We start from the raw sequence: 18,225 nt of genomic DNA, 5'->3' as shown, positions 1-18,225 counted from the left end.
TTTTTCCTTCTCTCCTGTAGTCAGTCTGGTGAACTTTCCCGCTCCCCTCTAGATTCTGACCGCCATTTCCCCGCCAATGTCTCAGGTTACTGAGCTCACCTCCCCTTCCAGCACCAATGTGTGGACTCGGAGCCCTGGGCGTCCCTGCTCTCCCTGCTGGTGTCTGTGTGACATCCACTCCCCTTCCTGCACTGGCGCGCAGACCATGCAGCTCCCGCAGCTCGGCTTCCGCGCGGTGGGCGACCTTGTTCTCCCAGTAGGTCCTCCGAGTCACAGCCACTAGATCCGGAAGAGTTTCCTCTGCAGTTTTTTCCTGATCCTTTTTCTGAGGCTACCATAACTCCACTTTTATTAAACTAAATTTTCCTGGACTATTGGTGCGTGCCCTCACTATTCCACCATCTTGGCTCCACCCCGTCCTTCAATAAAAATATTTTATTTATTTGAGAGGTAGAGTTATAGACAGAGAAAGACATAGAGAAAGGTCTTCCTCTGCTGGTTCACTCCCCAAATGGTTGCAGTGGCAGGAGCTGAGCTGATCAGAAGTCAGAAGCCAGGAGCTTCTTCCAGCTCTCTCACAGGGGTGCAGGGGCCCAAGCACCTGGGCTATCTCCCACTGCTTCCCAAGGCCATAAGCAGAGAGCTGGCTTGGAAGAGGAGCAGCTGGGACGCAAACTGGCCACATACAGGATGCCGGTGTGGCAGGTGGAGGCTTAGCCTACTGTACAGAGCACAGGCCCCTATTGATCTTTCTATTTCTTTGAAAGGCAGAGAGACAGAGATCCTCAATATCCTGGGTCACTGCTCCTGGCGTCTCCTCCTGTCCCCTGTAGTGACACTGCACATCCACCCCTGTGGGCCCTGCTGAGGCCCTGACGGGCGGGTCCTCCAATGCCTCTGTCCCCAGGTGCCGTTCCCCCTGGCTCTGAGGATGCGGGACATCTACATCCTGGCGGGCGAGCATGTGCTCCCGGCCATGGCATACACGGCCCTCAAGATCCATCACAGTGAGTCCTCAGGGCCCACAGAGGCCCGGGTTCTGGGGACGGAGGAGCTGGGGGTCCCCCTGCCTGTCCCTCATGAGCAGGACTTGAGGGAGGGATGAGGGGGTTTGGGAGGCCTGGGTTCCCTTCAGGAGGGCACTGAGAATCCCCCTGTTGCATCCCCAATCCCAGGCCCCCACAGACCACAAGGAGAAGTGGCCAGGGTCATCGCACTGGAAATTGGCCCCTGAGCAGTCCCTCCAGTGCTTGGCGTGACACCCAAGACATCCTGGCCCGATGACCACAGCTGTCTGCACACAGGACCCTCCTAGGACAGGTGGGTGGGTTCCCACCTGGATGTGGGCAGGGCTAGAGGGAGGTGGGGCTGTGGGAGACCCTGTGCAGTGAAGGGGAAACCAGCCGGCACTGGATCCCCTTCAGCCATCTGAGAACCCCTGGAAGGCCCAGGTGCCCTGAGCCCAGTTGTGGGAGCCGAGTGCACTCCTGTGAGCAGGGGTGGGCACAGAGGCAGGCGCTGGGGGCCCCTGCGGCAGAACTCAAGGGCAACTGAGTGTGGGCTCTGCAGCTCTATCCTCGGGCCAACAGAAGTCAGCGGGACCCAGAGCATCGCTGGCCTCTGGGCTCTGGTGGGGAGGGGTCCCCGTGCTCGTCCCCTGCTGCTGCTGCCATCAAGGACCTGAGCGCCTGGGTCCCCATGCAGAGCAGAGATGGGCTTGTCCCAGCTCTAGAGGCTCTAAGTGGAGGTCCAGGTGCAGGCTGTCCAGGCACTGGGGAGGCCCCACTGCGCCTCCAGATGCTGCCTCCCTGGGTGCTCCTGGGACAGTAGCGGTGACAGCCCAGGCTCACCAGGAAAGAGACAGTGGCCCAGGGGCAGAGGACACAGGGCACCCCTGCCACCTCTTTAGAAACTGCATTCCCTGTTCCCAAGGGCCTAAACCGATCTCCATGTCTGCCCTACAGCCCCAGCTCTCACCCCCATCATCTTAGGCTCAGTTCCTTTCCAGCCATGTTGGAGGGACTCAGATGTGGGTAACTCAGCGAATGCACTGTTAGGGCGCAGGAGGTCAGGTGGGGGAGGTGACGGGGTCCTGAGTTGGTGCCTGGGTCCCCAGAGATGAGAGTGAGGTGGGGAGTTCAGGGCCATCCACCCTGTGGGGCTGTGCAGGAGGAGCCGGTGGTGTCCCAGGGCTCCCCTTGCCCGGGCTGCACACACCCTCCCCTCTGGGGCCAGCAGCCTGGAAGAGTCCTCAGCATCACACGTGGTGATGGGGACCCCAGGATGAGGTCGGGGCAAGCACCGAGCAGGCCAGACGGGGGCTGTGGTAAACAAACCGTGTCTCTTCTTGCAGCCAAGGCTATAAAACGGTGCAGCAGGCCCCTGGGGCAGGCACGCGTCCCCCAGATGCACGTTCCTGCCCCCACTGCTCCGAAGGCCAAAATCACCATTCAGGACACAGTGGCAGTGTGGGAGCAGACCAGGGGTCCCGCTACTCGTGCAGTGATGATCCGTCCTCCAGAAAGCTTTGGCCTCTGCATCGCCGAGAGGGAAGGCATGGAGGAGGAGGAGAGCTGGGAAGGCAGCCCAGAGTCCCTCGGCCTGGGCTCCCCTGTGGGGACCACAGAGTCTCCAGGTTCTGCCAGCCCCACGGAGTCTCCAAAGTGCTCGAGGTGGGGAGGCCTGTGCCAGTGCGCCAGTCTCCCTAACCTGAGCGGGCCAGAGCACAGGGAGGACGACTCCTCCGACGCTGGCAGCCGGGAGGGCCTGTGGATGTGGGCTCCTCCACGGGCCTCGGAGCCCCCGGAACCAGGGCCCATGCAGGCTGTCCCCGCCTGGGGGCCACGGCTGAAGACTTCCCCCTACTGGCATGGCAGCCCCACGCACTCTGGGGACAGTCACGGGCTGGAGCCGGCCAGAGCCAGCCCTGGGCTGGGAGACCAGACCCGCGTGCCCTCCCTGGCCAGAGGCCTCCTTACCTCTTATTCCACGGGGCACCTGGATGATGGGTGCCTCCTAGAAGAGAGGCCGAGTCCAGCATCTGTCCTGCCCAGGCTGGGCAGCAGCCTTCCGTGTGTCTTCACGGCATCCTATGCACTTGGTTGAGCCCCCACCGCCCAGGCTCTTCCTGGGGCCAGGACACCCTGACACTGGAAGACAACAGCCGTGCCAGGAGCCACTGTACTCTCCTCCCCGCTCCCCTCCCCCACCGCCACCCTCAGGTGGTGCTGAGCCTGTATTAAATTGTTCCATGGAAAGGAGTTTGCTCCAGTTTGTGACCCCGGTGCCCAGCGGCAACAAGCTTCCCCGTGTTCCTGGGGAGATGGGTGGTTCCACAGCCCCCATCCTCAGGCAGAGACCCGCTCAGGACCCTGCAGGCACAGAAGAAACTCCTGGCTCCTGGCTTTGGATCGGCACAGCTCTGGCGGTTGTGGCCATCTGGGGAGTGAACGAGCAGATGGAAGACCTCTCTCTCTGTCTCTGCCTCTCCTCTCTCTGTGTAACTCTGACTTTCAAATAAATAAATAAATCTTTAAAAAATGGAATTATTTATGTATTCAAAATGTAGAGTGACAGTGAAAGAGAGACAAATCCTTCATCTACTGGTTGATTCCCCAGAAGTCCTTGAGGTCCAGTTCTATGCCAAGCGAAGGTCAGGAACCAGAATTCCAACTGTGACTCCCATGCGGGAGCAGCGGCCTACATATTGGGGCCGTCTTCCACTGCTTTCCCAGGCCTGTTGGCAGAGAGCTGGATCCGAAGCTGAGCAGCTGGGACTCGAACCAGCTCTCCACTATGGGATGCCATCATTGCAAGTTAGCACCACCCTGGCCCGTGCACTTTAAATGCTAATATCCATGAACTTATTGAAGTCCTCTCCTACCCATGTGAACGTGTCCTTGTTTAGAGACTTCGGAGAAGCAGGCCACGCCCTCAGCTCCTCTGACAGCCCTCATGTTCCTGGAGCTCCCGTCCCTCCACAAGGGAGGGAAAGCATGGAGAACTGAAGACGGGAGGGCGAGCCCGAGCGCGCAGGGGTGAGTGTGCACTGGGGCTGAGCCTGGCTGTCGCTCCTACTGGGCTCCCAGCTCCTGCTGGGCTGCACCCTGGGGAGCCCCAAGCACATCAGCGCTCCCCACCAGGCCCTCTTGCTGCTCCTGGCCACAGTGGACAGCAGAAGGCAAGCGTGTGCAGGTGGACGAGAGCAGAGCAAGCCAAGGAAGCGGAACTCGCCTTAGCACAAGCTTCCCTCTACCAGCCCAGTCCTGCCACAGCAAGAACTCACGTGCAGGGCAGGTGCTGGGGCACAGCGGGTTCCACTGCTGCTTAGGATGTGGGCATCACAGGTCAGAACGCCTAGAGTCCTGTCCCACTGCTGCTTCCTGGCCAGCTTCCGGCCAGCCCCAGCTGTGCTCCCCTGTGTGGGGGAGGTGAACTTGCAGCTGCAAGACTTCCCTCACCATATGGGTGGTGGTTCCAGTCCCAGGCATTCCTCTTCTGATCTAGCTCTCTGCTATGGCCTGGGAGAGCAGTAGAAGATGGCCCAGATCCTTGGGCCCCTGCACCCACATGGGAGACCCTGAAGAAGCTCCTGGCTTCGGATCGACGCAGCTCCAGCTGTTGTGGCCATCTGGGGAGTGAACCAGCGGGTGGAAGACCTCTTGCTCTCTGACTCTGTCAATGCTTCTCTGCAACTGTGGCTTTCAAATAAATTAAAAAAAAAAAAAAATGGAAGGAGGCCATGGAGGGAGGGAGACTGGGCAGGAGGTGGCAGAGGCAGCAGGGTGGGAGAGGGTGTGTGTGGGGAAGCCAGGGACAGAAGGGAGCTGGGCTCCCCTGGGGCGTCTTTCGGGGAGCACAGGTGCGGGAAGAGATGGAGAAGTGCACGACCCCTGCCTTTTGACAAGGCTGCACTTCTCTGTGTGTCCTGGTTCTGTTCTCCCCACGGGAAGACAAGGACCTGGGCGTCTCTCCCAGCCCAGCCAGGGCCCTCGAGCCCCAAAGAGTAGAATGTGGTCAAATGCCAAGTAGGTGTTTAGAGACAACTGGTCTACCCCGTGTCCCCTAGCCTTCAGGGCCGTGAGTGCAAGAGAGAAGCAGAGGAGCTGTGCTCCAGCCTGCCCGCCACACTGGCACTGGGTGTCCTGCAGTTCCCATAGTCACAGCAGCCAGTCGTCAAGGTCCCAGCCAAGGTGCGAGAGGCTGAGCTGGCCCAGGGCTCCAGAGGCCCTGTGTGGTGCTTTCTCCCCTTGCCCAGGCAGGGTTTCCACTGGTTGTGCTCCTTCCCTGCACCCAGGCATGGGCCCATGGTCAGGTCCCCGGGAAGAGAGAGGGAGAAGGTGCTAAGCCCTGTGTTAATCCAGAGCTGGACTTGGCCACTATCAACACACACACACGTGCGCCCTCTGCAACTGCAGGTCATGCAAGCTGTGGCCTGGGTTGGGCGTGGAGCCCCCCACTCCCAGGAGGACAGGCCCCTCCTGCCCCACTGGGGACACAGAGCAGGTATAAAGGGCCCCGCGATGGCAGCGGCTGTCCCTGCACCATGAAGCCTGCTGCTTGCCTGGTGCTGCTCGGCGCTGCCTGGCTCCTGTTCTCTCTTGCCAGTGGGTGCCAGCCACGGACGCCTGGGCTGGGGGTGCTCTGGGGGCAGGGGCCAGCTTTCCAGGGCAGTGCTGGCTCCCAGGGCGGGGGAAGGGACGCACCTGCCGTGACCCATGCCTTCCATTTCTCTTCAGATTGTGACATCTGCCGGCTGTGCAGACAGCTGTTTATGAATTTCTGTCAGGACCCTCCGATGAGTATATTTCCTATGTGCAAAATTACCAAAGTGACCCGCTAGTGCAGCCCTTGCGCTGAAGCAGTGCGAGATGGGAAACTGACAGCAGAGGAGAAGGGGCACGCGATCAGTGCCGTGGTGAGTCCAGCTGGGCCTGGCCCAACACCGGCTCCTTCCGGGGCCCTGGGGAGGGGCACTGCTCGTGCCCACCACAGCCCAGCCTGGGACTCTGTGGGAAGAACCTCCAGATGAGGACGCAGAGTTGGGGGCCGCCCCCCCCCCCCGCCCACGGTGCGGGCAAGGACAGGGAGGGAGACTGTGTGGACCCGGAGCCCTGGGCTCCATGGCTGTTCAGCTCCCCCAGGCAGGCCCAAGACCCTCCAGGGCCGCTGTCCCCACGGCAGCCCTGCCTCTGTAAAATCTCAGCTCTGGCCTCCCTGGCCACAGCCTCTCCAGCGCCCGAGTCGAATCTTCTCCAAGCGGTGACCACTGGGTGCTGTCTGCCTTCAAATCTCACTAACTCACCCTGACCCCTCAGGTGCCCTCCTCCACCCCCAGACCTCATGTTTCCTTCTCCCTGGACCCCAAACGGCCATCTGGGGCTCCGGAGCCTGGAATTAGACCTCCAACAGCCCTTCCTGTCCTCCCGGGCCTGGCGACAGCTGGGGAAAAAGCAGACCAAACCCTGACTGCAGGTGGAGCACAGGCAGGGATGGGCACTGCTAGGCTGCAAGTGTGCCAGAGACAGAAGGGGCCAGCGGACTGGGGTCTGTGCATTCCTGGAGGCCCCCGGTGCCACTGCCACCTTGCCAGGCCTTCTGTGTAGCCCCTGCCTGTCCCAGCCTCGCCTGCACCCCCCACAGAGAACCTCCCCCTCATTCCTCATCAAGGGAAGGATTTTTAGGAGAGCTTCTCAGGCACCCAGGGTGTAGGAGAGGATCTGACTTCAGCTGCCCAGATCCAGTGCCAGGCTGCAGCTCCTCCCCAGGAAGTGCCCTGTGCCTGCGCCCTGCAGGTGTCTATGGGCCCCGGCCTCACCAGGTGTCCCAACTTCTCTTTGCAGAGTAAAATCTTCTCAGATCCTCTTTGTTAAGGGAGCTCTCCCGGCCAGAAGACCCAGGGCCACCCTGGGCCTACGTGCTCAGCAGGTGCAGCCCCGCGCACTGGCGGCCTCTCAAAGGAGGAGGCAACAATAAAAGCCCGCATTGCACAGAGTCTGCTCAGTGCTGGACCGGACACCGGGCAAGGGTGTGGGAGGCGGGCGGTGCAGCGGGGCCGGCTGCCGTGACTGCCAGTGGTGGCTGGATCCAGGGCTGTCCGTGTTGTTCCTGCAGGGGTGCAGTGTGGGGCGGGGCGGGGGGGTGTGTGGTCTCCGTCGCTATGGCCGAGATCCGCAGGACACACGCTTCACTGACCAGGCGTAGCCGGCTAGCCAGCTTCAGAGCGGCAGTGAGAGTCCCAGCGTCACCGTGAGCACACTGCGGCTCAGAGCCGGGGCGCGTGCCCAACTGCACAGCCACAGCCACTCTGCTGTCCCGCCCTCTGCAGGGAGACCTGCTCGGCTGCTCAGTGTGAGGCCGTGCACGGTAGCAGTGGTGCCCACCTATAGATGGATATGAGACCTCCCACCTCCAGGCCCAAGGGACATAAGGGGTGGGAAGGGGTCCCTGACCAGACAGAAGGACCTAAAGGTCAGGGGGCATGAACGCCCCTGGCCATGATCCAGAAATCCTCTCTCGTGCCTCAGCTGGTCCCAGTGCCAACCCCCAACTGTGGACGCAGCTGTGACCCCGCAAACACACCCCGCGTGGGGTCTCCCGCACAGTGGGCCCAGGGTCTGGGTGTCTGCGGTGGCTCAGCCCTGTGGTCATGATGCTGCCGCCTGTCTCAGGCCCCCCGCATTCCTGTCTGTGCCCTCTGGGCCTGGATCTGCCACCTGCCCCCTGCTCTGTCACAACTCACTGAGGGCACTCGGCACAGGGCTGTCTCGGGAGGAACATCTGTGTCATCCTGGTGACCAAGGAGCTGCTGGGAGGCCCAGACAGCGGCCGCTTCTGTCACCGGTGGCTTGCTGGAGGGGGGCAGGGTGGGCTGATTCTTTTCCTGTTTCTCCCACACTTGTACCTGGGCTGGCTTCACAGAGAGAAGAGGTCGGGGTGGGCGCTCCAGGCAGCGGTGAAGTCCCCCGGATTGGGGCGCCCACATCCCCAGTCAGAGGGCCTGGTTCTACTCCCAGCTCCTTGGCTGCCATTCCAGCTCCCCGCTAATGCACACTCGGGGGTTCAGGTGGCACCTGCAGGTGGTGGTCCAAGTACTGGGGTTCCATCACCCAGGAGGGAGGGAGACCCAGATGCATTTCCTGCCTTTGGCTGGCCCAGCCCTGATTCTGGGAGCCCAGCACTCACCCCTTCCCAGGGCCCCACCCCATCTCACCTAGCAACCTCCTACTCTGCCCACCTCTTAAAGGTCCCACAGCCCTCTTGGTGCCACAAACTCTGTCTAAAGCACTTACCCCAGGGGAGACCTGCTCTTTGTGCTCACTGAGCTCTCTCCACAGAGGAGCAATGGGGGACCCCTGCCTCTGCAGGAGTGAAAGGGAGCCCAGGGGACAGGAGGGCTTGGGGAGCAGAGACCCCCTCGTTACCCCCCCTGTGGGACCCTGGGGCTGTGTCCCACCACACCCCGTCCGACAGATGCAAATCTATGCTCAGTGAGAACACAGGCGACACCAGGTGTCTCGGTCAGCTCTCTGCTACTGTGACAGAATCCCACAGACTGGGGCAATGTCCAAGCCACACGAGCTGATTGGTTCACGGCTCTGGACGGCCTTCGTCTTGCATGCAACATAGTGGCCAACATCCCATGGGGGTGCAGGGAGAGGCGGGTAGAGTCAAAGATGTAGAGAGAAAGAGGGAGAGAAGCAGAGGAACTTGCTTTTATCTTGAAGTTTAATTTTTATTGTTTAAAGATTTATTTATTTTAAGGCCTCAGCCACTGGCCACTATAGGCCTCTGGTGAGGGGAACAGTGGATGGAAGCAACCCCCCACCCAGATTCACGAATCAAACATTTGTAACAACACCTTGATAGTAAGGAAACATTTGTAGCAACAACAATGGGAACTCACCCCTGTGCACCCTAAGTCACCCCAGGAGGCCAGCGTCAGTCCATGCAGGAGCTGGGTTGGGGCCCATGCACCCATGCTCCCTGCACACGGACTCTGGGGAACAAACCTCCCCCCCAGTGAAGGAAAGTGCAATGTGGAGAACACCAAGCCTAGGCATCTGGAGTTTGAACTCAGGCAGAGAAAGGAAAACGCATGGGTGTCTTCCACCCAATTAGGAACATTAGACTGCTGAAGCTGAGTGGTCCCCATTCAGCACTCGCTGTGTTATTTTACAGCACTTTGTGAATCTCCAAAAGAGTTTACAATGCAATTTAAAGCGGAGAAGCTGAGTTGGGGGGGGGGCAGCTGTGCACTCATTCACACTCCACAGAGGAGGCCAGCAGGTGTGTGGGTGACCAGGGCCCTGCACCCTGTGGTCTCCATGCCAGGGCAGGGGAAGTGGGCAGGGAGGCAGAGCAGTGGGCCCTTGAGGAGAAAAAAACAACTGTGGCCCCCAGGTGGCAGCCTAGGGGCAGTGTGGGGCCCAGGACCAAGGAGGTGCTGGGGGAGGGTTGAGCCACTTTCCCAGGGGGAGCAACCTTGCGATCAGCACCCCGGGGAGCTGCGGGCCTGTGGCTACTCCTGCCTGCGGCCTGACGCGTGCTGTCCCTGTCCTTATGGTCAGCAGCAGCCCGGTGTTACCAGCATGCGGCTCAGGTGCTGGTGCCCAGGAGTTCTCAGTGCTCTGTGCCTGAAGCCCTGGCCCGTGTCCAGGACAGGGCCCTGGTTCCCGCTCTGGACAGGCTGGGCCACGCTGGCTGAGGTGCTCAGCAGGACGCTCCCCTGCCTCCATCCCAGAGGACCCCTGTGTCCACCTCCTACAACTCCAGGGAAGAAGGGCTGGAGCAGAGCAGGAGGGGCAGCAGAGGGTGGCAGTGCTGGGGTGGGGCCTGTGGTAGGACAGGAGGCTGCACCCTGGGAGTCTCAGTTCAGGTCATGGCAGGGGCAGCCCCGAGTGTGGGGATAGGTCTATGTGGGGCTCCCTATGCGACCTTGTGTTCAAAGAAAGAGGCCTTCACAGTTGGGCTGTAATACAATAGCAGAGGCAGAAAGGATTGGTGGGAGGTGCCGGTTGCCTGGGACTTGAGACCGTTACGGCAGGTGGCAGAGGGCCCTGGCACCCCTGGTTCCGGGGCAGTTCTGCCAGAGCCCTGCCCTCTTCACCTGGGCCTTGGGGAGAACACAGGCCCCACTTGTGGTGACCTTTAATGAAGCCAGGCCTGAGGACCCTGAGCCCTGCCACAGCAGAGCCACTAGGGATTGGCTGGCAGGCTTCTGTGATGTCACAGTCACTGAGATGCGCACTCTGGGCTGGGAGGCGACCAGAGGCCAGTAGTGCGTCTACTGCCCAACTGACCAGTTGGTAGTGTAGGCAGCAGGCGCATTTCAGAGAATCACATGGATTCGCGATGGAGGTGAGTGGCACTTGCTCTCTGCATGAGCTGTGGTGTGGGGAAGGTCCTGCCAGGGGGTGGCCCTGGTCTCCCACACTGGATTCCATGAGTGATGTGGTGGAGCTCTGAGTGCTGCCCCTGTGTGCAGAGTGTGTACACAGTCGTCTCATTCCTCCCGCTCTGCTGGTCACCAGTGTTGAATGGGCCTGGGTGTGAGTCTGTGTCTGGACACGGGTTCAAGACTAGGTGTCGGGTCAGCTGGTATCAGGTGGGCAGGGAGGCTGGCTCTGAGAGCCGCAGAGATGCGGGAGCTGGGAGCAGGCCAGGGAGCCCCGTAGACTTGGGACTTGGGCCCCCTGGAGGACACGTGGCTGCCAGCCTGGGGGAGGAGCATCCTTTCCAAGGGCAGGGGAGGCAAGGTGGGGGCTGTCCTTCCCCAACCGTCCGTAGTCAATGAGCTCTGCACAAGTCATAATCCAAGGACCCGGCCACCAGGTGCCCGCCTGCCTGGCTGTGTGGCTGCCCCACCTCTGACCAGGGGGACAGCCCTCAGGGCAGCATTCCTGTGGGCTCCCCAGTGCTGGCTCCCATGTGCGTGTGTGTCTTACAGATTGGATATGAACGCCCTGAGGTCCCGGAGGGCCCAGGAGCGAGCAGAGCTCATCAATAAATATGAGCAGGTACTGGCCAGGGTGCTGGGGGAGGAGGTGGGGCCCTGCCTCAAGGACTGTGCCTGTGAGAGCCAGACCCTGCCTCCCTGGGGACACAGGGGAGGGGGCAGGTGGACAGGTCCCCCAGTGACTTCTCATCCGGGTCCCCTCTCGGCTGCAGGGACGCCGAGGAGCGGCACTGTTGGTGCCCGAAGAAGAGGACGATGAGGGCGGCTGCCTCGTCCCAGACAGGCTTGGGTTCCTGCAGTGAGTCCTCCACACCCCAGCTCACCCCAGGGCGGGACTGGGGTCAGAAACCCCAACATGAGGCGGCACACCTGTCCCCGGCCCCGACCTTGAGCCCAGCTGTGGTCACAGGTAGTCACTGGTCAGCATTTGGGGGCAGGAGTCGGACGTGGAGGCTGTTCCCACAGATGTCGGGGAGAGAGGCCCCGTTGCTGGAGGGTGGGCTCCGGTGACCTGGAGGGATGGAGCCATCTCGGGCCATCTCTGGCATGACTCAGCAGCCCACCTTAGCACGGGGATAAGGGCTTCTGCCTCCATGTTGTGCCAGAACCTGGAGAATAAGCAGGAGCAGAGTGGTGGAGAGATGGCCAGGGTCCGGGCTGACAGAGGAGGGGGTGAGGTGGGGCGCATGACCTCAGGAGGCCAGGGCACGGGGGGAGGGTGGGCAGTGGGGGACCCTGAGGGGTGTGGGGGTCCCAGGTACCTCGAGCCCCAGGTGCACACTCACAGCACTGAGCATCTCTCAGGCAGGCCACCCAGACTCGGTCAGTTCCAGGGTGACGTCCTGGGCAGAGCTGATGTGGGGATATAGCTGCCTCAGCCCTGGGCAGCCTGGCCCTGCTCAGGACAGCCAGCCCCCAACCGCTGTGGGGGGCTGCCACACACCCACGAAGGTGGACCTCTGACAGGCCTGGAGCCCCCCACTGGCAGCAAGGGCCCCTGCCTGGCCCTAGGCTCCCTGTGCTCATGGTCACCAGCCCCTCCCTCCCCATCTCAGTCCCCTGGGCTGAGAGGATGAAGCTGGTCCTTCCCTGGCCCACTAGGGAGGTCGCGGTGCCTGTTGTGGTCCTGTCCTCACCTCTCCACCTCCCTTGCTTTCCAGTGAGCAGAAGCTGCCCCAAGACAGCACCCCGGGGGCAAAGGTAAGGACAAGTCCTTGGCCATGGGCCAGTCATCTGGAAGCAGAGCTGGGCAGAGGGGGCACGTGGGGCTCGGCAGTGGTGAGTGGGAGCGCCATAAGGTCCTGCGATGCGGTACTTATACGGCACCTGCTGCCATCTTACCACACTCACCTGTCCCAGAAGTGAGCCGCAGCTCAGGGGTGTCTGCTGTCGGCCGCCCTGACTCATTGGCATGGTTGGGAGTGACCTGGCTGGAGCTCAGGGGCTCTCCTTGATGAAGGGGCAGCTCGGGTCAGAGGCCAGGCCACCGATGCTCCCCCAGACAGAAGATCTGGGGCTCACGGTCTGTGCCTTTTCTGCCTCCTTCCATTTGAGCGCCCACAGAGCTCCTGAGCTGCATCCGAGGGCCCCTCTCAGAGCCCCAAGCTGGGCTCACGCCATCCTGTCTCGTTTTCCAGCGTAAACAGGAGGTGGGAAGGATCCAGAAGTGGATAAAGATGATCAAGAACCATAGTAAATACCGCGGCAGCGACAAGGTACCGTGGCGATGAGGGCCCCTTGGGAACACTGAGAGCTGAATTGGGGTTTGAGCAGTGCCCATTCCTGTGCCAGGCACCGCCTGCCTCTCAGATGCCCAGGGGCAACTGTCCAGTCCCTAGAGACACAGGTCATGGGCACACCTCCCCATACACACAGGACACTGTCCTGGTAGAAAATCTGAAGTCACTGCTGAAGACAATCCCGGATGCAGGGCAGGCGTGGTTCCAGGAGCCCTGTAGCGGCCACTCCGTACACGGCAGAGCCGGTGCCCCTGAGCCCTTGGCCCTCCAGTCACTGTGGGTCATAAGGCCCCCATCTGGGCAGATCCTCCCTCTGCCAATACACAGGGAGCCCCTGGCTTCTCCCTCTGCTGTCTCACCCTGCGCTGCCTCCACGAGTGGCCACGTTCAGCACTCACCAGAGCCTCCTCTTTCCTGTAGTTTCAGCGCAGAATCTACAAAGGCATCCCTGCCCAGGTGCGCGGGAAGGTGTGGGCCGTGATGCTGGAGGTGGACAAGAGGAAGGCCCAGAACCCGGGCAAATACGCGGTACGGCTCTGCACTCAGCCCAAGGGGGCCCGGCCTGCTCGGGCCTGCTCAGGAGCCTGAGTCTCCGTGGAGGACCGTCCCTCACTGAGCCCTCGGGAGCCTCCTCCCCATCCTGCCTTCCTCTCCCTAGATCCTAGTCAGTGCCTCCTCCACGTCTCCTCAGACCCAGCTGGGACTGGACAGGTGTGTTTTGTGCCAGAGGCTTTAACCTGCTCTCTGCTGAGCTCACCTGGGCAGCTTGGCATATGGCCAGAAGAGAGGACTTGCTGGTCCCTGATGGGCGGGGGTCTCCCAGGATGAGATCACAATGGTGTGAGGTAGGGAGCCCCACAGGCTCTGTGCTAACATGGCCTGCCCGCAGCTGGCCGGCCCTCACCTAGGCCTGCCCACAGCTGGCCCTGCCTTCACATGGACTTGCAGCCCCTGGCATTGCCCTTGCCTGGAGAGGCCGCTCCAATGGTCACACAGCTCTCAATGCTTCTGGGAAAGGAGGGAGTGAGGACTGGTGTGGGCAGAGGGCTGTCAGCTGCAGCTGGCTCTCATGGCCCCTGGCTGCCATCAGGGAGCAGGGCCCAGCTGTGTGGCCCACCCTGCCTCCCCCAAGTCTGCAGTCTGGGGCTGGCCCTGGGAGCTGGGCCTGGAGACAGTCATTGCCCAGGCTCAGCTCCAAGCCAAGGGCGGCTTGCAATGTCGAGATGGAGATGGGCCCCTCCAGCAGGGGGCAGCATGGAGCAGTGGTCAGGCTGTGGCTGACTCCTGGAGGGCAGGGCCTGAGATGTCAGTGAGAAGGCTCAGAAGCCTGGCTGGGGGCAGACCACATCGTGCTGAGAGCTGAGGCAGGCAGGGGGAGTGCACAGGGACCTTTCAGAGCCCCTGTCTGCTGCTGACCGTCAGGGTTACGTGGGCACTGGGGCAAGTTAGGGAGCCCATGACCCTCCCTCAAGGCGGGACCCAGAAAGGAATGAGCGCTTGCAGGGAACTCCCTGTCAGCCAGAAGAGCTGACGTGGACTTGAGGTCCTTGTGTGGCAATGGGGCTTGTGCAGTTCTTGAGGCTGCCCCTCCCCCTCGTCCCTGCCCTGCAGGAGATGAAAGAGCTGGCCAGGCTGGGCGCCACTCACTTCCATCACATCGACTCCGCCATCGCATGGACTTTCAGAAACCACCTCATGTTCCGGGAACGTTACGGAATGAAGTGAGGCCTCTGGGCTGGGGAGGACCCGCGGGTGGGAGGAGCAAGGGTCCTGGGGCACATGGGGTCCCTAGGGAAGATTGGGTGCAAGCCTAAAACAGTTCATTGAGCACAGAAAACAAACTTGCCTTTTCTATAGTACACAAACTTTCCCAAAGACACTGTGGAGAGAATGAAATGAAAAGAAACACCAGGGGAGACAATAGTAGCAATCTAACTAATAAAGGTGTTGTTTCCAGAATATTCAAGGAGCCCTTCAACTCAGTCACAAGGAAGCAGTGGGCAGCCCCCCAGTACCCCGGGAACACAGGCTCGGGGGGGACCCTTCATGAACGCACACACAATTCACCTCCTCAGCGCATGAACACACGCTTATTCCCTACACCACAAAGGGGCACCAGCGCACAGCTGTGGGAGGGGGGAACTAAAACCACTGAGGACGCCGGGTGCTGCTCCCTACAAGGCTGAACGTGCATGGGAGGCTGACTCTCCACAGCTTGGACACACGGGACTGCACTCCCACAGTGGGACGCTCACCTGTGCCCTGAACACCCACCTGGGAAATGAAAGTGCACGTGACTGCGCCCTGGGAGGTGTGCGTGTCCCTGCAGGCGGCGCTCACCCACATGGTGGACAACACGCAGGTGCCCTGACGACGTCACTGCGCATGAGCAGAGTGTCACGGGCCCTGCGTGTGGCTGTCAGGCTCTGTTAGGCAGAGCTGCACTGAGAGCCTCGGCAGCACAAGACACACGGCCTCTGTCCTCTCTCTTCCAGCCAACAGGCCTTATTCCACATACTGATGGCCTATTCCGTCTACAATCCTGTGAGTATTCTGGGATCATAGCACAGGTGCTATCCCGGCAGTCCCTGCAGGGCACCCCTGGTCACAGAGATCCCAGCCTGGGTTGAGGGGCCTCTCTCATCCACAGCTCTGAGGAAGAGCGGTGGAGGCCAGGCTCTGAGCCTCTTCGACCCAACCTCAAGTTCTGGGAGGAGAAAGGCAGCCTTCTCCTGGGCTGGTCTCCAGACCCCAGGAGCTTGGCCGTGTTGGGATGCCCCTCCCAGGACTAGCATTCCACGCAGTGGGGCGGGGGGCGAAGGCAGGGCAGATCAGGTGTACGACTTTGCTCTGGGTCCCACTGATGCCATTACACCCACCAGCCCTGTGGTTGGACCCATGGGCCTGAATCCCACTCTGTACAGCGCCACTGCCACAACCACCCACTCAGACTTTCCCATGAGTGGAGCAGGCGCAGGGCTCCATGGGTGACCCAGCAAGGCCTGGACATCCCCACCCCCCTGACCTGCCACTGGCCAACCCTGCCTGGTGCCCTGGTTCCCAGGGGGCTTGGCACTCAGGAAGCCCAGGCCTGCACCCATGCCAGAGGCACACCTCCTGTTCCGGTCCTGGTAGCACTTCCTGGCTTACTTCTTCCTCGTGTGAGAAAGGGCCACCGGCTCACCTGCAGAGCTCAGGGGTCCAGAAGCTTGCATGGGCATGGATCTGGATTCCCACAGCAACCTGGCCCATGCTGACATCTTGGGGGTAACAGGTGTCCATACTTGAGCTCTCCCCCTGTGCTGCCTAAGCTCAGGCCCTGCAGGATTCCCTCCAGGAACTTGGAGAACTTCTCTGGGCTCCAATTCTTGGGCAGCTGACACCAAGTGGCAGGATTCAGGCACAGGGGCTCCCTGTGCCTAAATCTTCCTGGACCCTTCAGTGGGTGACCCTGATCTGCCTGAGAGGTGGGCCATCCTAGGATATCATTCTTGCCAGGGGAGGTCTCCTAAAGGTATTCTGGGATCTTGCAGGAGGTGGGCTACAGCCAGGGTCTGAGCCATGTGGTGGCGCTGTTGCTCATGTATATGCCCGAGGAGGACGCTTTCTGGGCCCTGGTGCAGCTCATGGAAAGCAGGAAGCACGCGATGCACGGTAGGTGGATGGCGTGTGGGGCCCAGTGCATGCAAGTCCATGCACCCCTCACTGGCTCCTGAATGTGCAGGACAGTGTCACAGTGTGTGGGGGGGGGCCTCCCAGGAAGCCAGGGCTGGCAGAGGCCTCCCAGACTGAGCCAGCCCCCTTCTTTTACCACCACCCAAAGGCCCTGCAGCTTGGCCATGGCCATCCTGGGTGTGAGAACCTTCAGAACAAGGGGTCCTGTCCTTGTCCAGTGACTCAGGTCGATTCTGACTCTTCTGCCTCACACGTCTGTACACAACTCTCAAGCACAGAGCCACACCCAGGGAACTTGTGGAAGGCAGCATCCCCTGTAGGGTCACCCCTCCTCGCTCCTGAGTCTTGGAATGGTCAGGAGGCACCCAGTCTGACTTGCACCCACCCCAGCGGGCTCCAGGGGGCAGCCAGGCCTGGGCTGCACACAGTCACCCACCTGCACCCACCTCCCAAGCAGATCCTCTGCCCTGGCCATGTTCATCCCCACCTGCCCCTGGTCCAGCCTCCCCTGACCCTCAATGCTCAGAAGCACCCCACCCAGGCCTGGGGCTCTCCAGCCTTCCTAGGAGGAGGCTCTCACGTGGGGGTGTGGCTGATTCTACTCAGGTTTCTACAAACCAAACACCCCCAAACTGGAGCGATTCCAGCAACACCTGGGGCTCATTGTGCATCGCGTGCTCCCCTCCCTGGAGAAACACCTGGTAAGTTAAGCATCTCCTTTCTCCTCTTGGGGGCTCTGGGCTCATGGAACTGCTTCCTGAGCCAGGGGAGGCCACGTCCTCACCAAAACTTTCCTTGGTTACGGGGGTCCACGGCAGCTTGGGTGTTGGTTTGTTGTCCAGCACTTGGTCCCCCAGAGTTGGCGTAGATTGAAGGGAGACGCTGTCCCCAGAGCAGAGTGGAAGGAGGGACCTGTGTCCCTTCAGGAACCTGCATGGCTGGGAGGGGGGATGCCCCTGCTGCTGGGCTTCCTGCACCCAGGGGCTCTGCCCCAGGGCTCAGATTAGAGGGAGTCAGGCCTGGGCCCTGGGCCCTGAGCCCCCTCTGCCTCTGCCTTTTCTTAGGAGAAGGAGGGTGTTTGCCTGGAGGACTCCACCACCCACTGGTACATCCAGTGCTTCCTGGATGGGGTAAGTGCCCCGGGGACCCCTTGCCCAGGGAAGCTCCTGCCCCAGTGCCTGGTTCTCTGGTGCTGGTGGCCTGTGACTCTGAGCTCCCCCAGCCCCAGCAGACACAGGAGGGAGCCTGCTGTGCAGACCAGGCAGGCCCTGTCCAGCCCTGCTAAGGGTGGTCCAAGCTGAGGCTGAGCCTCAGAGCCAGCAAGGAGGGGACAGGTCCCACCAGGACCCATCCTGAGAGCCTGGCAAAGGCCAGAGCCCTACAGTGAGAGGCAGGAGATCCATAGACCCCCCGAGGCAGAGGCTGGTGGCAGCACAGCCCAAGGGCTGACCCCTCCCCAGGTCCCTGGGGTGTCTGGCATCTCCAGTGTGGCTTCCAAAGTGTGCAGACCCCCAGGGTCCAAGACAGGACATGGTCATCCTCTGTGGGTCTGGTTCGCTGAGTGGGCAGGGATGTGGCCATGAGGCATGGCCTCCCCTCCCCTCCCAGGAGGAGCTCTGGCCTTCTTGTGTCATCAGCCTCCTGGAGTCTCCCTCTGTCCTAGGGTAGTGACACTGCACACCCACCCCTGTGGGCCCTGCTGAGGCCCTGACGGGCGGGTCCTCCAATGCCTCTGTCCCCAGGTGCCGTTCCCCCTGGCTCTGAGAATATGGGATATATACATCCTGGAGGGCGAGCACGTGCTCCCGGCCATGGCATACACGGCCCTCAAGATCCATAACAGTGAGTCCTCAG

General features: G+C 61.3%; 2 protein-coding genes across 5 annotated transcripts in view; both read left to right on the top strand.

The window, feature by feature from the left end:
• LOC138846703 (TBC1 domain family member 3D-like) overlaps positions 1-18,225 on the top strand; it is a 39,428-nt gene that overhangs the window by 16,360 nt on the left and 4,843 nt on the right. For 2 of the 4 annotated variants that reach the window (XM_070063231.1, XM_070063228.1), the window contains 8 exons: positions 908-1,007; positions 1,176-1,320; positions 2,354-11,018; positions 11,170-11,255; positions 12,118-16,350; positions 16,978-17,072; positions 17,436-17,501; positions 18,114-18,213. In XM_070063231.1, coding sequence (XP_069919332.1) covers positions 16,278-16,350; positions 16,978-17,072; positions 17,436-17,501; positions 18,114-18,213 — 334 coding nt within the window. In that variant the 5' untranslated portion in view covers positions 908-1,007; positions 1,176-1,320; positions 2,354-11,018; positions 11,170-11,255; positions 12,118-16,277. Of the gene's footprint in view, positions 1-907; positions 11,019-11,169; positions 11,256-12,117; positions 16,351-16,977; positions 17,073-17,435; positions 17,502-18,113; positions 18,214-18,225 lie in introns of all 4 variants that reach the window. The other 2 variants (XM_070063230.1, XM_070063229.1) reach the window with 2 other exon arrangements.
• Positions 10,354-14,421, top strand: LOC138846527 (USP6 N-terminal-like protein). The gene is made up of 6 exons (XM_070062540.1): positions 10,354-10,359; positions 11,170-11,255; positions 12,118-12,157; positions 12,595-12,672; positions 13,117-13,224; positions 14,308-14,421. Exons 1-6 carry the CDS (start codon positions 10,354-10,356, stop codon positions 14,419-14,421), a joined length of 432 nt encoding a protein of 143 aa, XP_069918641.1.

This window comes from Oryctolagus cuniculus, chromosome 18 (genome assembly GCF_964237555.1).
Source record: "Oryctolagus cuniculus chromosome 18, mOryCun1.1, whole genome shotgun sequence".
Taxonomy (NCBI): domain Eukaryota; kingdom Metazoa; phylum Chordata; class Mammalia; order Lagomorpha; family Leporidae; genus Oryctolagus; species Oryctolagus cuniculus.
This window is presented reverse-complemented; position numbering and strand designations above follow the sequence as displayed.

Excerpts from the sequence above, each read along its gene's own strand:
- LOC138846527 (XM_070062540.1), top strand. Across the intron at positions 11,256-12,117 it reads GACAGGCTTGGGTTCCTGCA|TGAGCAGAAGCTGCCCCAAG; the intron begins GTGAGTCCTCCA and ends CTTGCTTTCCAG. Across the intron at positions 12,673-13,116 it reads AATACCGCGGCAGCGACAAG|TTTCAGCGCAGAATCTACAA; the intron begins GTACCGTGGCGA and ends TCTTTCCTGTAG.